This window comes from Anomaloglossus baeobatrachus, chromosome 1 (genome assembly GCF_048569485.1).
Source record: "Anomaloglossus baeobatrachus isolate aAnoBae1 chromosome 1, aAnoBae1.hap1, whole genome shotgun sequence".
In the NCBI taxonomy this organism is placed as follows: domain Eukaryota; kingdom Metazoa; phylum Chordata; class Amphibia; order Anura; family Aromobatidae; genus Anomaloglossus; species Anomaloglossus baeobatrachus.
This window is the reverse complement of record NC_134353.1, coordinates 651,014,056-651,033,188: the sequence shown is the minus strand read 5'-3', so window position 1 is coordinate 651,033,188 and position 19,133 is coordinate 651,014,056. Positions and strand designations below refer to the sequence as shown.

Genomic DNA, 19,133 nt, shown 5'->3' with positions numbered 1-19,133 from the left:
AAGGGGAGGAAAAAAATGAAAAAGCAAAAATGGAGATTGGCCATGTTGGGAAGGGGTTAAAAAATGTAAGTAACCTAATTTAGCTAATTGATGCATAAATTCATCAAACATGCACCAAATACTAACTATGGGAAATTACTCTAACACTAAGTGCAGGCGGAGTCTTTTTGCAGAGTTTTCAAGGCAGCTACTGAGCAGAAACTACATTTTTGCTTCGTTTTACGTTTTTGAAGATATTTTGTGGTATGTGCATGTGGCTGCTTTACGATACCAAGGGAATTGCAGAGTTTTCCACTGTGATAACGTGTCAGGAAAACTCCACCACCAGCAACTTTGCGCTGTACAAATGTGCAATGAGCTTCCAACCTAAACCTGAAGAATGAAAAAGTAGATTTTGGGTACTCACCGTAAAATCTCTTTCTTGGAGCCTTCATTGGGGGACACAGAGACCATGGGTTGTATGCTGCTGCCACTAGGAGGCGACACTAAGCAAAACAAGGAAAACTCCTCCTATGCAGTATACACCCACCAACTGGCAATTGTACCTCAGTTAGTGAGAAAGCAATAGGAGACAACAGTAGAAAAAACGAACAATCGTACAGAAGTGGGCATTAAACTCAACATTCAACAGAAACATTGAACAGTAACATATGTCCAACACAAGGGCGGGTGCTGTGTCCCCCAATGAAGGCTCCAAGAAAGATTTTACGGTGAGTACCCAAAATCTACTTTTCTTTATCGCTTCATTGGGGGACACAGAGACCAAGGGACGTCCTAAAGCAGTCCCACGGGTGGGTCTAATGTTACTCTCAGGGCTGACCTCGGTCCACTGCAGCCTGCAGAACTCGTCTACCGAGGCTCGCATCGGAGGATGCGAAAGTGTGGACCCTGTAGAACTTTGTGAAAGTGTGGAGCGAAGACCAGGTGGCCGCTTTGCTAAGCTGCGACGCTGGAGCGTGGTGACGGACCGCCCACGAGGCTCCCACCGCCCTGGTGGATTGGGCCGTAATCCTGAGTGGGCGCGTTCTCCCTCTTACCCGGTAGGCTTCCAGTACGGCAGAGCGAATCCATCGCGCAATGGAGGACTTGGAGGCAGGTAGGCCTCTGCGTGGGCCAGACAGAAGTACAAAAAGGGAATCCGACTGCCTGAATTGAGAGGTCCTGGAAATGTACAAACGGAGAGCTCTGACCAAGTCCAGCTTGTGGAGAAGAATCTCACGAGGGTGCGAAGGATTCGGACAAAAGGAGGGGAGAACAATGTCCTCGTTAAGATGGAAAGAGGAAACCACCTTGGGCAGAAAGGACAGAACCGGACGGAGGACTACCTTATCCTGGTGGAAGACAAGATATGGAGAGCGGCAGGAAAGCGCCGCTAGTTCAGATACCCGCCTGATTGACGTGATGGCAACTAAGAAGGCGACCTTCCAAGAGAGGAACGTGAGGGACATCTCCTGCATAGGTTCGAAGGGGGAATGCTGGAGAACAGACAGAACCAGGTTGAGGTCCCAGGGCTCCACCGGAGGTTGAACGGGGGGCGCCGAATGCGCGGCCCCCTGAATGAATGTGCGAACCTGTGAGCGAGAGGCAATCCTCCTTTGAAAGAGAATGGAAAGAGCAGACACTTGACCCTTGAGGGAGCTGAGTGCTAATCCAGCATCCAGACCAGACTGTAGGAATGACAACAGAACTGGCAAGGAGAAGGTCATGGCTGTGACCTGGTTAGCTTCACACCAGCGGAAATAGGCCTTCCACGTCCGGTGGTAAATGCGGGAAGAGGAAGGCTTCCGAGCTTTGATCATTGTCTGGACGACCTTTTCTGAGAATCCCGCGGAAGTTAGTACTGCGGCTTCAACAGCCATGCCGTTAAATTGAGCGACTGTGAATTCTGGTGAAGAAAAGGCCCTTGAGTGAGAAGGTCCTGGACGTCTGGAAGTCTCCACGGAACGTCGGCGAGAAGGTGCACGAGCTCTGCGTACCACAGGCGACGAGGCCAATCTGGGGCCACGAGAATCACCGGAACTCCCTCCGCCTTGATCTTCTTGACTAGCTTGGGTATAAGCGGAAGTGGAGGGAAGAGGTACGGCAGAGAGAACTGCGACCAGGGGATCGCTAGGGCGTCCGTTGCGAGCGCTAGTGGGTCTCTTGCCCTGGAGACGAACTGGGGGACCTTGTGATTCCACCTGGAGGCCAGGAGATCCACGTCGGGGGTCCCCCACCTGGAACAGATCTGCTGGAAGATTCTGGGATTGAGGGACCACTCTCCCGCGTCGAGGCCCTCTCGGCTGAGGAAGTCGGCGGCCCAATTGTCCACGCCCGGGATGTGGACCGCCGAAATCGCTGGGATGTTCTGTTCGGCCCAGTCGAGGATTTGAGATACCTCTCTCATTGCCGCTCGGCTGCGTGTTCCGCCTTGATGGTTTATGTAGGCTACAGTGGTTGCATTGTCGGACTGCACCCGAACTGGGTGTCCGCGAAGCAGAGCCTTCCAATGAAAGAGAGCTAGGCGAACTGATCTGAGTTCCAAGATGTTGATGGGAAGTTTGGTTACCGGCTCGGTCCAGCGACCCTGAACTGTGAGGTCCTGGAAAGTGGCCCCCCATCCTAGCAGGCTGGCGTCTGTCATGACAACCCTCCATCGAAGGGGAAGAAATGATCTCCCTTGGAGGGTGAGGGGAGAGCATCTCCACCATTCCAATGACTCTCTGACTCGAGGAGGGATCGCAATTGGTCGATCCAGGGAGTGAGGGGACTTGTCCCATGCTGCGAGAAGGAGACCTTGAAGGGGGCGAGTGTGGAATTGACTGTAGGGCACCGCTTCCATTGACGCCACCATCTTCCCGAGAATGCTCATGCAGTATCGAAGGGAGCAGCGAGGTGCGCGTTGGAGCTTCCAAATCCCCCTGAGAATAGCTGTGAGTTTGTCCTTGGGCAGAAGAACCCTCACTTGCGTGGTATCGAAGATCATGCCGAGGAATGAGATGCGTTGAGTCGGGATCAGAGATGACTTTGGTCTGTTGATCAACCAGCCGAGACGGGACAGAGTATCCAGAGTGATGTTGAGACTGTTGCGGCACTCCGCCGCCGAGGGAGCCTTGATCAAAATGTCGACCAGATACGGGATGGCTAGAATTCCCCGGGTCCGAAGAATAGCCATGACAGTAGCCATCACCTTGGTGAAGACTCTGGGAGCTGTCGAGAGCCCGAATGGGAGGGCAGTGAACTGGAAGTGTTGCCCCTGAACCATGAAGCGTAGGAATCTCTGATGAGCTGGAAAGATCGGGATGTGGAGATAGGCGTCCTGGATGTCCACCGAGCAAAGGAACTCCCCTGGTTCCATGGACGCTATCACTGAGCGCAGAGACTCCATGCGGAATCGCCGGAGGCGGACCCGCCTGTTGAGGCGCTTGAGATCCAGGATGGGGCGGACTGTGCCATTCTTCTTCGGTACCACGAAGAGGTTTGAATAAAAACCCCGGAATCTGTCTTGAGGGGGTACGGAGATGATGACCCCAGAGTCTCGCATGGCCTGAATGGCTGCGAAGAAGCCCTTTGTGAGGGAGGGATCCTTGGGGGGTTTGGACTGGACGAAGTGGGAGCGAAGAAAACTCTATCTTGTAGCCGTGAGAGACGACGTCTCGAACCCAGGCGTCGTCTATCACGGAAAGCCACGTGCTTCTGAACATGCGGAGACGACCGCCGACCCTGGATGGGGACCCGGTGACGGGAGCCCAGTCATGCGGAGGAAAATCTGTGGGATCTGGACCTGGAGGACTTGGACTGCTGGCCACGGGAACGCCAGGAACACCAGTGGGGTGTTGCCTTAAAGGAGGGCTTCCGTCTCTCCTGACGCGCTGGGGACCGCTCCCGACGTGAGTTGGTGTTGGTGGAGAATTGACGAAAGGGGCGAAAGGGAAAAGGCCGCCGCTTTGGAGGGGCACGAGGGGTCCTCTGTTGGGGGAGGAAGGTACTCTTGCCTCCCGTAGCCTCAGAGATGATCTTGTCCAGCTTTTCTCCGAAGAGTCTGGCACCGACAAAGGGAAGACTGGTGAGAGACTTTTTGGATGCTGAGTCCGCGTTCCACGCTTTAAGCCACAGGGCTCTGCGGATTGCAGTAATGTTGCCGGCTGCCAGGGCAGCGGAAGCAGCAGAGTCAAGGGACGCAGATATTTTCCGGCATGAGTGATCTGATCTGCCAGCTCTGGTCTGGGAGCGTCAGCCAGGATACCATGCCGAAGGAGCTTTGCCCAGGCGGAGACAGCCTTGGAAACCCAGGTGGTTGCAAAGGCTGGAGTGATGGCAGAGCCGGAGGCTTCAAAGGCCGACCTGGCTAAGGATTCTATGGTCCTGTCCGAGGGATCCTTCAGGGAGGCTCCATCGGACAGCGGCAGGGTGGTGCTGGACGAGAGTTGGGAGATCGGAGGATCCACTGAAGGGGCCACTGACCACTTCTGAAGAAGTTCCGGTGGGAAGGGATAAAGGACCTGAGCCCGCTTGCGCTTCTGGAAACGCTTGTCGGGATGTTCCCACTATCTGGAAAAAATATCCTCAAACTCCCTGTGGTTGCCAAAGCTTCTTGGCAGCTTCTTGGCTCTTTTGAAAGGGACTGATTGACAGGTAGGCGCCGGATCAATATCCTGTACCTCTAGGGTCTGATTGACAGCCATGACCAGACTGTCCATCATACCGGTCAGCTTGGATATATGTTCAGAGTCCAGATCGGAGTCAGAAGCAGAGTCCTGGTCCGAATCTGGAGCTGCCGCCGAAGAGGCAGGAGACAGCGAGCGTGATGCTCTGGCGGCCATAGTAGGGCTAGGGGAGCTGGAGGATGACCCAGAGAGGGACCGCTTCCTAGACCTCCTGTGGGTTCTGCCTTGCCGGGCTGGAGGCGCTGCGGGCTCAGACTCGCTCTGGGTCGCCGGGGGGACTCCAGAGGAGGAGGCGGACAGACGGTCTATGGCCGAGGCTAAGGATTGAGACATGTTAGTTAGGTTGTCCACGGACTGGGAGAGAGCTGAGGCCCACCCAGGCATGGGGGCCGAGTCCTCGTTACGGGCTGTGGGGGGCTCCGTAGTAGTCATGTTAGGGGTGCTACAAGCTACGCAGATGGGGGAGGACTGCTCTGAGGGAAACTTCTTTAGACAAGAGGTGCAGGCGAAGTGAAGCACTATGGCCTGTGGCTGAGAGCGGGTCGCTCTTGTGCTGGACATGGGACAGAAGAGAGGGAATGAGGCAAGGGAAGAGAGACAGGAGGATGCCAGGTGGATGAGGTACTGGGGAAGGAGCTGCCTCCCAGTGGCAGAGCTTACCCAGATTCTGGCGTCCTGTGTTTGAGCTGTCTCTGTATGCAGGCGCTGTGTCCTGTTCAGTTATGCAGGCTGAGGGAGCAGAGGTGGGGGCTCCGAGGAGCTGCAGGGACGTGAGGCTGGTGGCTGCACGTGGAGCGTGTCTGCCGCACAGGAGATCGCAGGGCAGTGATTGCTGCTGAGTGCCCGGGCCGGAGGAGGAGCAGAAAAAGAGCGCGAAAAAACGGCGCGCAGGTTGCAGGTATCGGCCGGGAGAGAGAGAGAGGAGGCCCGTGGTTGGCTGGGAAAGGGCGCGCAGAGGCCTCCTGTGACTGGCTGCTGGAGCGGGCGGGCCTGCTAGAAGTGAGGGCTCACGCGATAGGCTGGCCGGGAGGGGGCGTGGCCGGATGGGAGCTAGGCCGGAGGGAAGCCGGGGACTAAATTTTTGAGGTGAGGCCGCAGGGGGGGCCGAGGACGGCGCCGAGGACGGGGTCGGGGCTGTGTGGGGGAGCCGAGCGTACTGCCTGGAGGGGAGCTGACCCGGGGTAAGGAGCTAAGTTTGAAAGATAATCATTTAAAGAGACATTTTTTTTTTTTTGTTTTAAAAACTGAGCCCCCCATGACCCGGGACAAGGGATGGGTACCTGTCCCGGTGGCTGATAGTCCTCTTTGGCTTGATCTTGTCCTCCTTGGCTTGATCCTGGCCTCCTGGGAAGGACATAGGGAGACGGGAATCTTCCAATGATTTTTTGTCTCCCCTCCCTGATCAGGCCGGCTGTGGAGGGCGGGCGTGCAGGGGGAGGGGGGCAAGGACCATCCTCCTGTCCCTCTGTGCGGATGCCCCCCAAACAGTCTTGAGAGTGTTAGGGGGGTAGGGTCCTGCCAGACAGGCACGGAAGTGGCGGACGGACCCCACTTCTGTGCGACCGGCCTCTAGGGGGGAGAGCAGGGTGGGCGATTACACCCTGTCGCCCGACGAGCTGTGTCTGAAACGAAAAAGGGGAAAAGATTAAAAATACAAACCTGAGGGGCTGGGAGCAGCCCCAAGTGTGTCCACCTCCTATGGACACTAAGCTTAAACTGAGGTACAATTGCCAGTTGGTGGGTGTATACTGCATAGGAGGAGTTTTCCTTGTTTTGCTTAGTGTCGCCTCCTAGTGGCAGTGTGGCGCCCCTGACCTGGTCAGGCACCACTGAGTACTGCACCCATGCTGGGGACAGTACAATACAGGTAATCCAGAAGGCTGACCGAGGTGTGACTACACAGGCGCATAGTGATCAGGTCTCACACATGTACCTTTGAGAGGACCCCTGGGGATCCCAGGAGGGGGAAAAGCCTTCACCTCCACTGGAATAGTGGAGGGGGCCAAAAGCCTCCATCTCCTCTCAAGGGGTGTGGTAAGAGAGTCTGGTTGCTAGGTGGCGTAGGCAGGCACAAAAGGGAAAAGAGAGGGAGGAGTAAACAGTCTGCAGCAGAGTGTGGAGGAGTGAGGAGCAGGAAAGTGAAGCTCTGACAGGAGCAGCAGTGAAGGTCCCAGATGTGAGCCGGTTCAGAGCAGAGTCCAGGGAGCTCCGAGGAGAGCTGACCCCTTCCCCTGGGCTGCTGTAGTCTGACAGCGTCCGCGCAGTGGCTACCGACGGGGGAGAACGGTCACCTAGGAGTGCTACCCGAAACCCATCTCCAGCTAGAGAGAGAGCACAGAGTGGGAAGTAAGGAGACTGCTAGGGAGAACCAGGCCCAAACGGGCGGCAGATCCCGGAGCGGGGATAGATCCACCTTTCCCTGCTAAACCTGCCGGTGTGGGGCCCTCAAAGCCCACACCACAACACCACAAAAGCCGCAGCCACGTAGCCACAGTTAGGGCCCACAGTTCACAGGAGGCAAGAAGCTGGAGTGATCTGGCCCAGGCAACAAGCACACGGCAAACGAAGGGGAGAGAGGCTTCAGCAACTTCCCTGGGTGACCCCCATAGGGACTAAAAGTCGGGGTTACCCCAAACCACCAAGGGCTAAGGAAGGCGAGTTGGTAGTCACCATCAGAAGTCAGCCTGAAGGATACCTGGTTCCCGCCTGGTTCATCCCAGCTACGCCCGGGTTACTCACCCTGCCACCTGAAGTGAGTAAAAACCCTGAAAGACATCCTGCCTGTGTGGAGTTATTCTGCGCCTTGTGGTTCTACGCACCTACACAGGGCCCTGGGGCTTGCCTCACTCTCAGGAGGCTATTCCAACTAACTGCACTCACCATCAGCCCCAGGCGTCCCTCAACCTGCAGTGGCGGTCCCCACTGACCGCAATACTGAGAGTGGCGTCACGACAAGAAGAAGATCTCCTACCTGTGACCAGATCCAGCTGAGTGGAGTCCCTGAAGGTAATGCACCGACACAACACCTGTGGGGCTTCACAGCAGCAGCATACAACCCATGGTCTCTGTGTCCCCCAATGAAGCGATAAAGAAAGGTTATTTACATCTGCCATAAGACTGAACACATGCACAGCAATGTTGTTTTGAAATTACTGTGCACTATGTTCATTTTTTGCCGTAGTTTTTCTGGCTGTTTCTAGGCGTAATCTACTTGATAAAGACTTTTTGTGTACATACCTTTGGAAAATTTGCTCAGTTTCTGTTCAAAAACCTAAAAAAAAAAAAAAAAAATCAATGTGCACATTCCCTTTGGCTTAGTATACAGGGGGTTTTTTAGGAGTTTTTGGGGCAGAAACTGAGGAGAGACTTTCCAAATCACTCCTCCAAATCTCAAAACTCTTCAAAAACTTGCAGTTTCTGATTAGAAAACTCAACAAAAGACTCTATGTGCATATACACTTTGGAATTGTCTCTCCAGTAAAGGAGACAAACTCTAGCACAGCGCCACCTATTGGAAGTAGCGATCCTAAAAGTCACAAGTGGATTTTCAACAATCCTTTGAAATATGACTCAGGATATATAAGCCAGATCAGAATCCCAATTATACACTTTGGAGAATTCTCCAAGATTACTGAAAAAAAGAGTAGTGTGACAATTGCCTTCATTCTGCTTCAAATCAGTTGTCTTATTTACCAAACTATTCTGTTGCCTTGTGTATATATATTTGACCCTTCAAATTTTGTGTTAACCCCTTCATGAAATCCGGTTCACGTGTACACTACCAGTGGGGAGTGGGTGCATGGAGCGAGCTCTCAGACTCTCAGAATAGCTGGGTATCAAAGCAAGGCTCTGCCTCTACCAGCCGATGGTGGATCGGAGCTCTGCTCGCAACAGAAACATAAGAAAGGTAATGGCTTTTGGAAGAAGGAGAGGAAAAAATGAAAACACAAAAATAGAAATTGGCGCATCGGGAAGGGGCTAACCATGCCAGATGAGACCTGAGTATTCTAGAAAGTTGCTATTTGTTATCATCCTTGCAGTTAGCCAATGAAGGTATATCTCCTGGCCAACATGGCATGAAGATCTTTTTCCTGTAATTACTCATGAACCTGCAGTATAATATTTGTGTGTTATGTCCTTCACAGATATATCAGCGTGTTCCTGAGTTCAGCCCGAAGACGTTGTTGGATTTTGGGTCCGGCGTTGGATCAGTGACATGGTGAGAGCATTACCTGGGGATGTGCACACTTGAGGCTGTCCTCTGTAATTGTCCCCTAGATGATGAGGTTGGGGTCTGACTGCTGAAACTGGTGATTGAGGTCTCAGAGGTTGTGAGAATGGCATATTATATGATGCGGCTGTCATCCAAAATAATAAGCAATTATGTAGTACACTAGAAGGTGGCCCGATTCTACGCATCGGGTATTCTAGAATTTACGTATTGTGTAGTTAATGTATGATTTTTGTTATACAGTTAGGTCCAGAAATATTTGGACAGTGACACAATTTTCGCGACTTGGGCTCTGCATGCCACCACATTGGATTTGAAATGAAACCTCTACAACAGAATTCAAGTGCAGATTGTAACGTTTAATTTGAAGGTTTGAACATAAATATCTGATAGAAATTGTAGGAATTGTACACATTTCTTTACAAACACTCCACATTTTAGGAGGTCAAAAGTAATTGGACAAATAAACCAAACCCAAACAAAATATTTTTATTTTCAATATTTTGTTGCGAATCCTTTGGAGGCAATCACTGCCTTAAGTCTGGAACCCATGGACATCACCAAACGCTGGGTTTCCTCCTTCTTAATGCTTTGCCAGGCCTTTACAGCCGCAGCCTTCAGGTCTTGCTTGTTTGTGGGTCTTTCCGTCTTTGAGCAAGTGAAATGCATGCTCAATTGGGTTAAGATCTGGTGATTGACTTGGCCATTGCAGAATGTTCCACTTTTTTGCACTCATGAACTCCTGGGTAGCTTTGGCTGTATGCTTGGGGACATTGTCCATCTGTACTATGAAGCGCCGTCCGATCAACTTTGCGGCATTTGGCTGAATCTGGGCTGAAAGTATATCCCGGTACACTTCAGAATTCATCCGGCTACTCTTGTCTGCTGTTATGTCATCAATAAACACAAGTGACCCAGTGCCATTGAAAGCCATGCATGCCCATGCCATCACGTTGCCTCCACCATGTTTTACAGAGGATGTAGTGTGCCTTGGATCATGTGCCGTTCCCTTTCTTCTCCAAACTTTTTTCTTCCCATCATTCTGGTACAGGTTGATCTTTGTCTCATCTGTCCATATAATACTTTTCCAGAACTGAGCTGGCTTCATGAGGTGTTTTTCAGCAAATTTAACTCTGGCCTGTCTATTTTTGGAATTGATGAATGGTTTGCATCTAGATGTGAACCCTTTGTATTTACTTTCATGGAGTCTTCTCTTTACTGTTGACTTAGAGACAGATACACCTACTTCACTGAGAGTGTTCTGGACTTCAGTTAATGTTGTGAACGGGTTCTTCTTCACCAAAGAAAGTATGCGGCGATCATCCACCACTGTTGTCATCCGTGGACGCCCAGGCCTTTTTGAGTTCCCAAGCTCACTAGTCAATTCCTTTTTTCTCAGAATGTACCCGACTGTTGATTTTGCTACTCCAAGCATGTCTGCTATCTCTCTGATGGATTTTTTCTTTTTTTTCAGCCTCAGGATGTTCTGCTTCACCTCAATTGAGAGTGCCTTAGACCGCATGTTGTCTGGTCACAGCAACAGCTTCCAAATGCAAAACCACACACCTGTAATCAACCCAAGACCTTTTAACTACTTTATTGATTACAGGTTAACGAGGGAGACGCCTTCAGAGTTAATTGCAGCCCTTAGAGTCCCTTGTCCAATTACTTTTGGTCCCTTGAAAAAGAGGAGGCTATGCATTACAGAGCTATGATTCCTAAACCCTTTCTCCGATTTGGATGTGAAAACTCTCATATTGCAGCTGGGAGTGTGCACTTTCAGCCCATATTATATATATAATTGTATTTCTGAACATGTTTTTGTAAACAGCTAAAATAACAAAACTTGTGTCACTGTCCAAATATTTCTGGACCTAACTGTATATATAGATGTTGTGTGTAGTTACCAAGTGTTTATGTAGGGCACTGTAAATGTTCTGTGTTGTCTGGGTGTGGGGGGGGGTGAGAGCGGTGTTGTTTGTGTGTTGCATTGTGTGTGTTGCGTTGTTTGTGGAGCGCTGTGTGTGTGTGTTGCGCGGTTTGTGTGGGTGTGGGGTGTGTGTGTGTGTTTTGGTGGGAGGTATGTTTTGTGCAATGTGTGTGTTGTGCGGCATGTGCGTATATTTGTGTGTGCCGCGCTGTTTGTGTGTTGGGTGTCTGTGTAGGGCAGTGTTTGTGGTTCCCAGTGTGTGTGTGGTGTGTTGTGCAGTGCGTGTGTGGTGGTGTGTGTGTGTTTTGGGGGGAGGTGTGCACCCCCCATCGTGCTCCATCCCCCATGCTGCGCACTCACCATCGTGCTCCATCCCCCATGCTGCGCACCCCCCATCGTGCTCCATCCCCCATGCTGCGCACCCCCCATCGTGCTCCATCCCCCATGCTGCGCACCCCAATCGTGCTCCATCCCCATGCTGCGCACTCCCCATCGTGCTCCATCCCCCATGCTGCGCACTCCCCATCGTGCTCCATCCCCCATGCTGCTCACCCCCCATCGTGCTCCATCCCCTATGCTGCTCACCCCCCATCGTGCTCCATCCCCCATGCTGCGCACCCCCCATCGTGCTCCATACTCCATGCTGCGCACCCCCCATCGTGCTCCATCCCCCATGCTGCCCACCCCCCATCGTGCTCCATCCCCCATGCTGCGCACCCCCCATCGTGCTCCATTCCCCATGCTGCGCACTCCCCATCGTGCTCCATCCCCCATGCTGCGCACTCCCCATCGTGCTCCATCCCCCATGCTGCTCACCCCCCATCGTGCTCCATCCCCTATGCTGCTCACCCCCCATCGTGCTCTATCCCCCATGCTGCGCACCCCCCATCGTGCTCCATACCCCATGCTGCGCACCCCCCATCGTGCTCCATCCCCCATGCTGCCCACCCCCCATCGTGCTCCATCCCCCATGCTGCGCACCCCCCATCGTGCTCCATCCCCCATGCTGCACACTCCCCATCGTGCTCCATCCCCCATGCTGCCCACTCCCCATCGTGCTCGATCCCCCATGCTGCGCACCCCCCATCGTGCTCCATCCCCCATGCTGCGCACCCCCCATCGTGCTCCATCCCCCATGCTGCGCACTCCCCATCGTGCTCCATCCCCCATGCTGCGCACTCCCCATCGTGCTCCATCCCCCATGCTGCGCACTCCCCATCGTGCTCCATCCCCCATGCTGCGCACTCCCCATCGTGCTACATCCCCCATGCTGCGCACCCCCCATCGTGCTACATCCCCCATGCTGCGCACCCCATCGTGCTCCTTCCCCCATGCTGCGCACTCCCCATCGTGCTCCATCACCCATGCTATAATAGTTCTCCTATTATACTCAGAGAGGAGTATAATAGGAGGACTATAATAGGAGGAGTAGTCCTGGGGGGAGAGGAGTATAATGCCGGCTCCCTGCACATGTGTACCGGGAGCCGGTGTACGCTGGTAACTGTGATACACACTCCCCATCGTGCTACATCCCCCATGCTGCGCACCCCATCCTGCTCCATCCCCCATGCTGCGCACTCCCCATCGTGCTCCATCCCCCATGCTATAATAGTTCTCCTATTATACTCAGAGAGGAGTATAATAGGAGGACTATAATAGGAGGAGTAGTCCTGGGGGAAGAGGAGTATAATGCCGGCTCCCTGCACATGTATACCGGGAGCCGGTGTACGCTGGTAACTATGATACACATCGAGTAACTAAGGGACCTTAGTTACCCGATGTGTATAATGGTTACCAGCGTTCACCGGCTCCGTCATGATCCCAGCATCGCAAGGTTATGTCTGGCGCTGCTGGGATCGTGACGGAGCCGGTGTACACTAGTAACTATGATACACATCGGGTAACCAAGGGACCTTAGTTACCCAATGTGTATAATGGTTACCAGCGTTCACCGGCTCCGTCACGATCCCAGCAGCGCAAGGTTATGTCTGGCGATGCGTGCGGAGGGCCGGGGCGAGCGGCCAATCCATGCGGAGGCCGGGGCCAGGCCGAGGCGAGCGACCAATCCGTGGGGAGGGGGGGCGGGGCAAGGCCGCTGGGGAGCCGGTGTATACTGGTAACTATGATACACATCGGGTAACTAAGGGACCTTAATTACCCGATGTGTATAATGGTTACCAGCGTTCACCGGCTCCGTCACGATCCCAGCAGCGCAAGGTTATGTCTGGCGATGCGTGCGGAGTGTCGGGGCGAGCGGCCAATCTGTGCGGGGGGGCGGGGCCAGGCCGAGGCGAGCGACGAATCCGTGGGGGGGCAGGGACAGGCTGAGCCAGCGGCCAATCAGACGGTTGTCACCGTAAGGACACAATTTTGGAGCAAGACAGACAGACAGACAGACAGAATAAGGCAATTATATATATAGATGGGTGCAGCAAGTCTGCCAGAGTGAGGGTATAGCTTTGGGAAGCCTTTTCAAAGGGGAGTCATCAGAGTGGGATCTCCCTTTATGACACCTATGTGCCCTAATACACTATTAAGGCAGGTATTCTTCAAAGTGAATACCCCCTTCGAAAGTGCATTTAACGGGGCTATTTTTTCTTTTCTTTTTTGGTTCTCTTTTATATTGAATAGGAAATCCTATAATTTTCTCAGAAATTGTGCAAGTTGCTGGAAATACAAAAAAAAGCGTAATAGGGTCTGAACTGTGTACAAATGGGAGAATAAGTGAGTGAGAGGCATAACTCCTATAGAAGCATAAAATAAGCGGCTTCAGCGGCTCCACAGTATGCCAAGATCAAAAGATAGGAGACAATGGATCTGGCCCACAATGCCGGCAATTCAATGGCGTTCAGACCAGGGCGTGAAGAGCATTCAGTTTATTGAGGTCTATGCATTTCGAGACCCACTGCTTTCTTCATCATAACAAACCATCAATGACAGTTACATTACATACATGTGCTGGGTTAATTCACGGGACATATCGATGGGATAACTGCATTGGACTAATGTTGAAGTAATGGTCGTTATTACAACTATTCTTTCACTGTATCTACATGGCTGCCTGTCTCTGGGTGATGTCATGTTGCTAATATACGGTAATTGTAAGATAATCCTGCTCCTCAATAAACTATCATTCACGTGTTCAATATCTGGACCCGTGGTCTGAACGCTTTGGGTCATATGATTCTCCCATGACATGTTTAGTCCTACTCGGATACACACGTTACACAGGACCGGTTGGTCTGTGGACTGCACCATTCTATTAAAATTATATGATGTCCTCCTCTGTAAATAAGGACTATAATAACTGAACAACCCCTTTAAATGCAGGCTATTTATTTTTAAACACATTTGTATGTCATTTGTAATTGTGACAGTTGCTCCCCAACATATGATGATAACTGTAGATCTGAAGATCAAGGAGGCAGTTTGACATGGAAAGTTGGAAATGGCAGATGGCACCATTTGTAACTTGGGGCCTGTTCACAATGCATTTTGCAGAGCGTTCATGTCTCCACCCTAGATTTCCGTCTGAATCCCGTTTTCAGAATGGAGTCACTGAATTATATTTTCAAATTGAGTCCAATGTATGAAACATCATGTACGTTATTGTGCCCGACTGAAAAGACGGATATCGCGATAAGAGAGAGCCGTGTCCAGAGTTTCATACTTTAGACTCTATTTGCTACATTTAAAGGAGTTATCCTGTCTTCTGATATTCATGACTTATAGCTAATGTCGGTCACCAGTAATAGATCTGCGGGGCTCCGACATTCAGCTCCGTCACCAATAAGACGTTTAACACTAGAACTACTGGACTCGTGACACCTATATAGAAATACATGGTGCAAAGTAGTCAAAATGACTACCTTAGTAGTTCTAGTGTTAAAGGTCCAGCCCAATATAAACAGTGTCTCAGGGCAAGAACAGCTCCGCTCTGTGTACTGTGTAGTTCCAGGAGCAGCTCCGCTCTGTGTACTGTGTAGTTCCAGGAGCAGCTCCGCTCTGTGTACTGTGTAGTTCCAGGAGCAGCTCCTCTCTGTGTACTGTGTAGTTCCAGGAGCAGCTCTGCTCTGTGTACTGTGTGGTTCCAGGAGCAGCTCCGCTCTGTGTACTGTGTAGTTTCAGGAGCAGCTCCGCTCTGTGTACTGTGTAGTTTCAGGAGCAGCTCCGCTCTGTGTACTGTGTAGTTCCAGGAGCAGCTCCGCTCTGTGTACTGTGTAGTTCCAGGAGCAGCTCCTCTCTGTGTACTGTGTAGTTCCAGGAGCAGCTCCTCTCTGTGTACTGTGTAGTTTCAGGAGCAGCTCCTCTCTGTGTACTGTGTAGTTCCAGGAGCAGCTCCGCTCTGTGTACTGTGTAGTTCCAGGAGCAGCTCCGCTCTGTGTACTGTGTAGTTCCAAGAGCAGCTCCGCTCTGTGTACTGTGTAGTTCCAGGAGCAGCTCCTCTCTGTGTACTGTGTAGTTCCAGGAGCAGCTCTGCTCTGTGTACTGTGTAGTTTCAGGAGCAGCTCCGCTCTGTGTACTGTGTAGTTTCAGGAGCAGCTCCGCTCTGTGTACTGTGTAGTTCCAGGAGCAGCTCCGCTCTGTGTACTGTGTAGTTCCAGGAGCAGCTCCGCTCTGTGTACTGTGTAGTTTCAGGAGCAGCTCCGCTCTGTGTACTGTGTAGTTTCAGGAGCAGCTCCGCTCTGTGTACTGTGTAGTTTCAGGAGCAGCTCCGCTCTGTGTACTGTGTAGTTTCAGGAGCAGCTCCGCTCTGTGTACTGTATACAACAAATATTCAGCCATGATTCATATATCTGATATTAAGGGACTAAATTCAGTGGTCACTCAAGATTGAGAGATAGTCCCACTACCCCATAGATATAGTAAATATGGATATACAACTGATTGATAGTTAAATTTCACCAATTCACACACAAACGAATCAGGGAAAATATAAAAATATTCTTTATTGTAACAATGATTAAAGGACAAAAAAGGGGTGCAGTAACAGGACAGTGCACAAGGTGGCGTACCAATGCGGTGAGGGAACAACCATCCGGCTGTAATAGTAATAGCACTATGCAGCCTAAAGTGGAATAGATATAAAACAAGCCACAGAACAGTCGGTCAGAATACAAGACCTTATGGCCAAAGGACACATCCAAAAGGCAAATGTGCAAATAGTAATAGACCGGAGAAAGTTCTTACTCACCGCAGAAATGGCGCCAGGTCCCTCCTACGCACGTTTCGGCGCTAGCCTTCGTCAGGGGGGCGTGGCGTCATGTCGGCAGAGTAAGACACTAAATACAGCGCCTCAACCAATCGGGTCATGTTGTTCGGCGCATGCGCATTGTACTCACCAATACAATGCTCAGACGGGACGGGCGCGTCATCACCATGTGGGCACACGGGGGTTTGCCATACAGTCAGGCGCGTCATCCCCACGTGTGCACACAGGGAATCGCCATGTGGTCATACGTAAACAAGTCACGTAATGACCATGACGCGGCATAGTCCAGCCATACTTTATCATGGTGATATAGATACGCCCCCGGACAGAGCATTGCACGGGGACAGCGCATGCGCACAGACCCAACCAGAAAAAGAGGGAACGCTGAATTATAAACAGCAATCTTTTCATGTATCAAGAATAGGTTAGAATAATTAAAAACTCTTATCCTTGCGACAGCATCCACATGAAAACCCATTTAGGGACAAAAAATGAAAATAATACAAATATCAAAATATTTAAAAAAAAAAAAAAAATATACAATGTGCATGCACATCTGAAGAGCCAATGATATAAATGTAGAAAAGGAAATAAATACACGTATATTAATATATATGTGCACATACCAAACATTATTCATACAACCGGAAGAAAAAAGGACATATGCAATTACAAGTACCCATCTGAATATAAAGCTAAAATTAATAATACTAGACTGCTGTAATATCAGTTATACCAAACGTATAATAAATAGTGAAAAATAGATAATAAAAAATAAAAAATAGTTAATAAAAAACTAGTGTATGATGTGAATAAAGTAAATTCATCTTATTCTATATATGTTAGATTGTTAAAAAATATCTAAAATATATATATGAATATATATGTATCACGATGAATATTAAGAGTGAATTTTATCTCTAATGTGAATAATATTAAATATATGTGAAATACTATGAATTTAAGTGAAAAAATATATAGAAATATGAAAAAAAATAAATATAAAAAAATTAAAAAATATATATATATACATATATTCATATATCCTATGTGTTATATAAAAAAACCTATCTCATAGAGTGAAGGAAAATACTAGTGTATACAAAATAAGTGGTAAAATAAGTGGTAAAACTATATATATTAAAAACGTGTAAAGAGATTTTTTTTTATATATTCAGTATACAATTACAGCATTATAAAATTCTTTTCAATAAATAAATGGGATTCTTGCATCCAAATTCAATTTCAGGGAAAAAAAATGTATGCACTCTAAATCTTCTTGGCTGGAATCCAGAATAAGTTAATTCTTCCATATTTTAAGGGGACCGGAACAAGTCGCAGAGATAACATTACATGCTCATATGAAATCTATGATAAAAACACAACAATTAATAACTGAATCTATGTACATGAGCTTTAATTAAAACATCATTAAAAAGTCAGGTAGAAAAAATTATTATAAAATTCTGCCTAATATGACTATGATCAGAAAAATAAAACACAAGCTACATAAAAATGAAAAACCATTTCTTCAAACACATCAAGTATACATAGGAAAGGAGCGAAACTTAAATTCTCATTCAGGCCCTTAGGGTATATTGTGTCCAATGTCTAGATCCAACGACTCTCACATTGTGATAATTTTTTGGCCACATTGCCACCACGTGCACTTGTGACAATGTGGTCAATGCCCCGAACTCGCAATAATGTTGAATCACATTGATGGAATTTCTTGAAATGCTTTGGAATTGTCTTCAGTGATTCAACATCTTCTTCTTTTTCAGCAGCAACAATATCCCGAACATGTTCTCTGATACGGACTTTCAGAGCCCGAGTAGTCAAACCTACATAGATTTTGCCACATGGACAGGTGGCATAATAAATAACCGCAACTGTTGTACATGTAATAGAATGTGTAATGGTATACATCTTAGTTCCACTAGAATTAGAAAAATGTGTGGTGCGTTCAATGTTTGGACACGCCACACATCGTCCACAAGGCACACAACCCCAACTAGGGTGCGTTTGAAGATTAAACAAAGGTTTCTTTGTAGGTTGATAATGACTGGATACTAATGTATCCCTCAGATTTTTGCTGCGTCTTGGCGTAACACTCACATGTAATGGTACATATTGTCTCAGTGTTGAATCAGAGCGGAGGACAGGCCAAAACTTTTCCATACATTTTTTCATCATATCCCACTGCGAGTGGAATGTAGTTATAAAGCGGACTTGTTCTTTTCCACGTTTATCTTGTTTTTTGTATAAGAGTGATTGTCTATCACTACTAATTGCTTTCGAATACGCCACATTCACATTTCTCGTGCTATAACCGCGTTCGAAAAATCTCTTTTTCATCGCATCAGCTTGTATCAAAAAGTCCGAATCAGAAGAGCATACTCGTCTTAAACGTAAAAACTGTCCCGTGGGGATGCTCTTGAACATCTGTCTTGGATGCAAAGAAGTGACGTGAAGTAGGGAATTCACCGCTGTTTGCTTTCTAAAGATGTTGGTCTGGAGTTGGCTATCCTTATCACGTTTAATCAATACATCTAAGAAGTCAATTTCTTTAGAATCGTATTTAAATGTCAAATGTGCATTGTAATTATTCTGATTCAGCTTATCAATAAATTCCTTCAGATCAATTGCATTACCCTTCCAGATTAAAAATACATCATCAATGTACCGGGTCCATAATATGACCCGGTCCATTGGTAAATCATTATCAGAGAGAAACAATTCTCTCTCCCACAGCCCCAGGAAAAGATTAGCGTATGATGGGGCACATGCTGCCCCCATCGCTATTCCCTGGAGCTGTAGGTAAAAACATTCTCTGAAGATAAAGAAATTGTGTGTTAGCGTGAATTCCAACAGGCCCACCACAAAATTAGCAAAACCGATCTCTATATTACTCATCTCCAAAAAGAACGAAGTAGCTTTTAGACCATCTTGATGGCGAATAGAGGTATACAATGCCTCAACATCACAGGTTACCAACAACATATCCTCCTCGATATATACCTCATCAAGTTTCCTCAACAAGTCTGAGGTATCTTTTAAGTGTGAGGGAAGATTCTCAACCAGTGTTTTGAGATGAAAATCGATAAATCTACA

The 19,133-nt window shown here is 49.1% G+C and overlaps 1 protein-coding gene across 3 annotated transcripts in view; it reads left to right on the top strand.

Moving 5' to 3' along the window:
- The window catches only part of METTL17 (methyltransferase like 17), a 144,374-nt gene that overhangs the window by 87,353 nt on the left and 37,888 nt on the right, over positions 1–19,133 (top strand). For all 3 annotated transcript variants that reach the window (XM_075319920.1, XM_075319921.1, XM_075319922.1), the window contains one exon: positions 8,792–8,865. In XM_075319920.1, the coding sequence (XP_075176035.1) occupies positions 8,792–8,865 (74 nt within the window). The remainder of the gene's footprint in view (positions 1–8,791; positions 8,866–19,133) is intronic.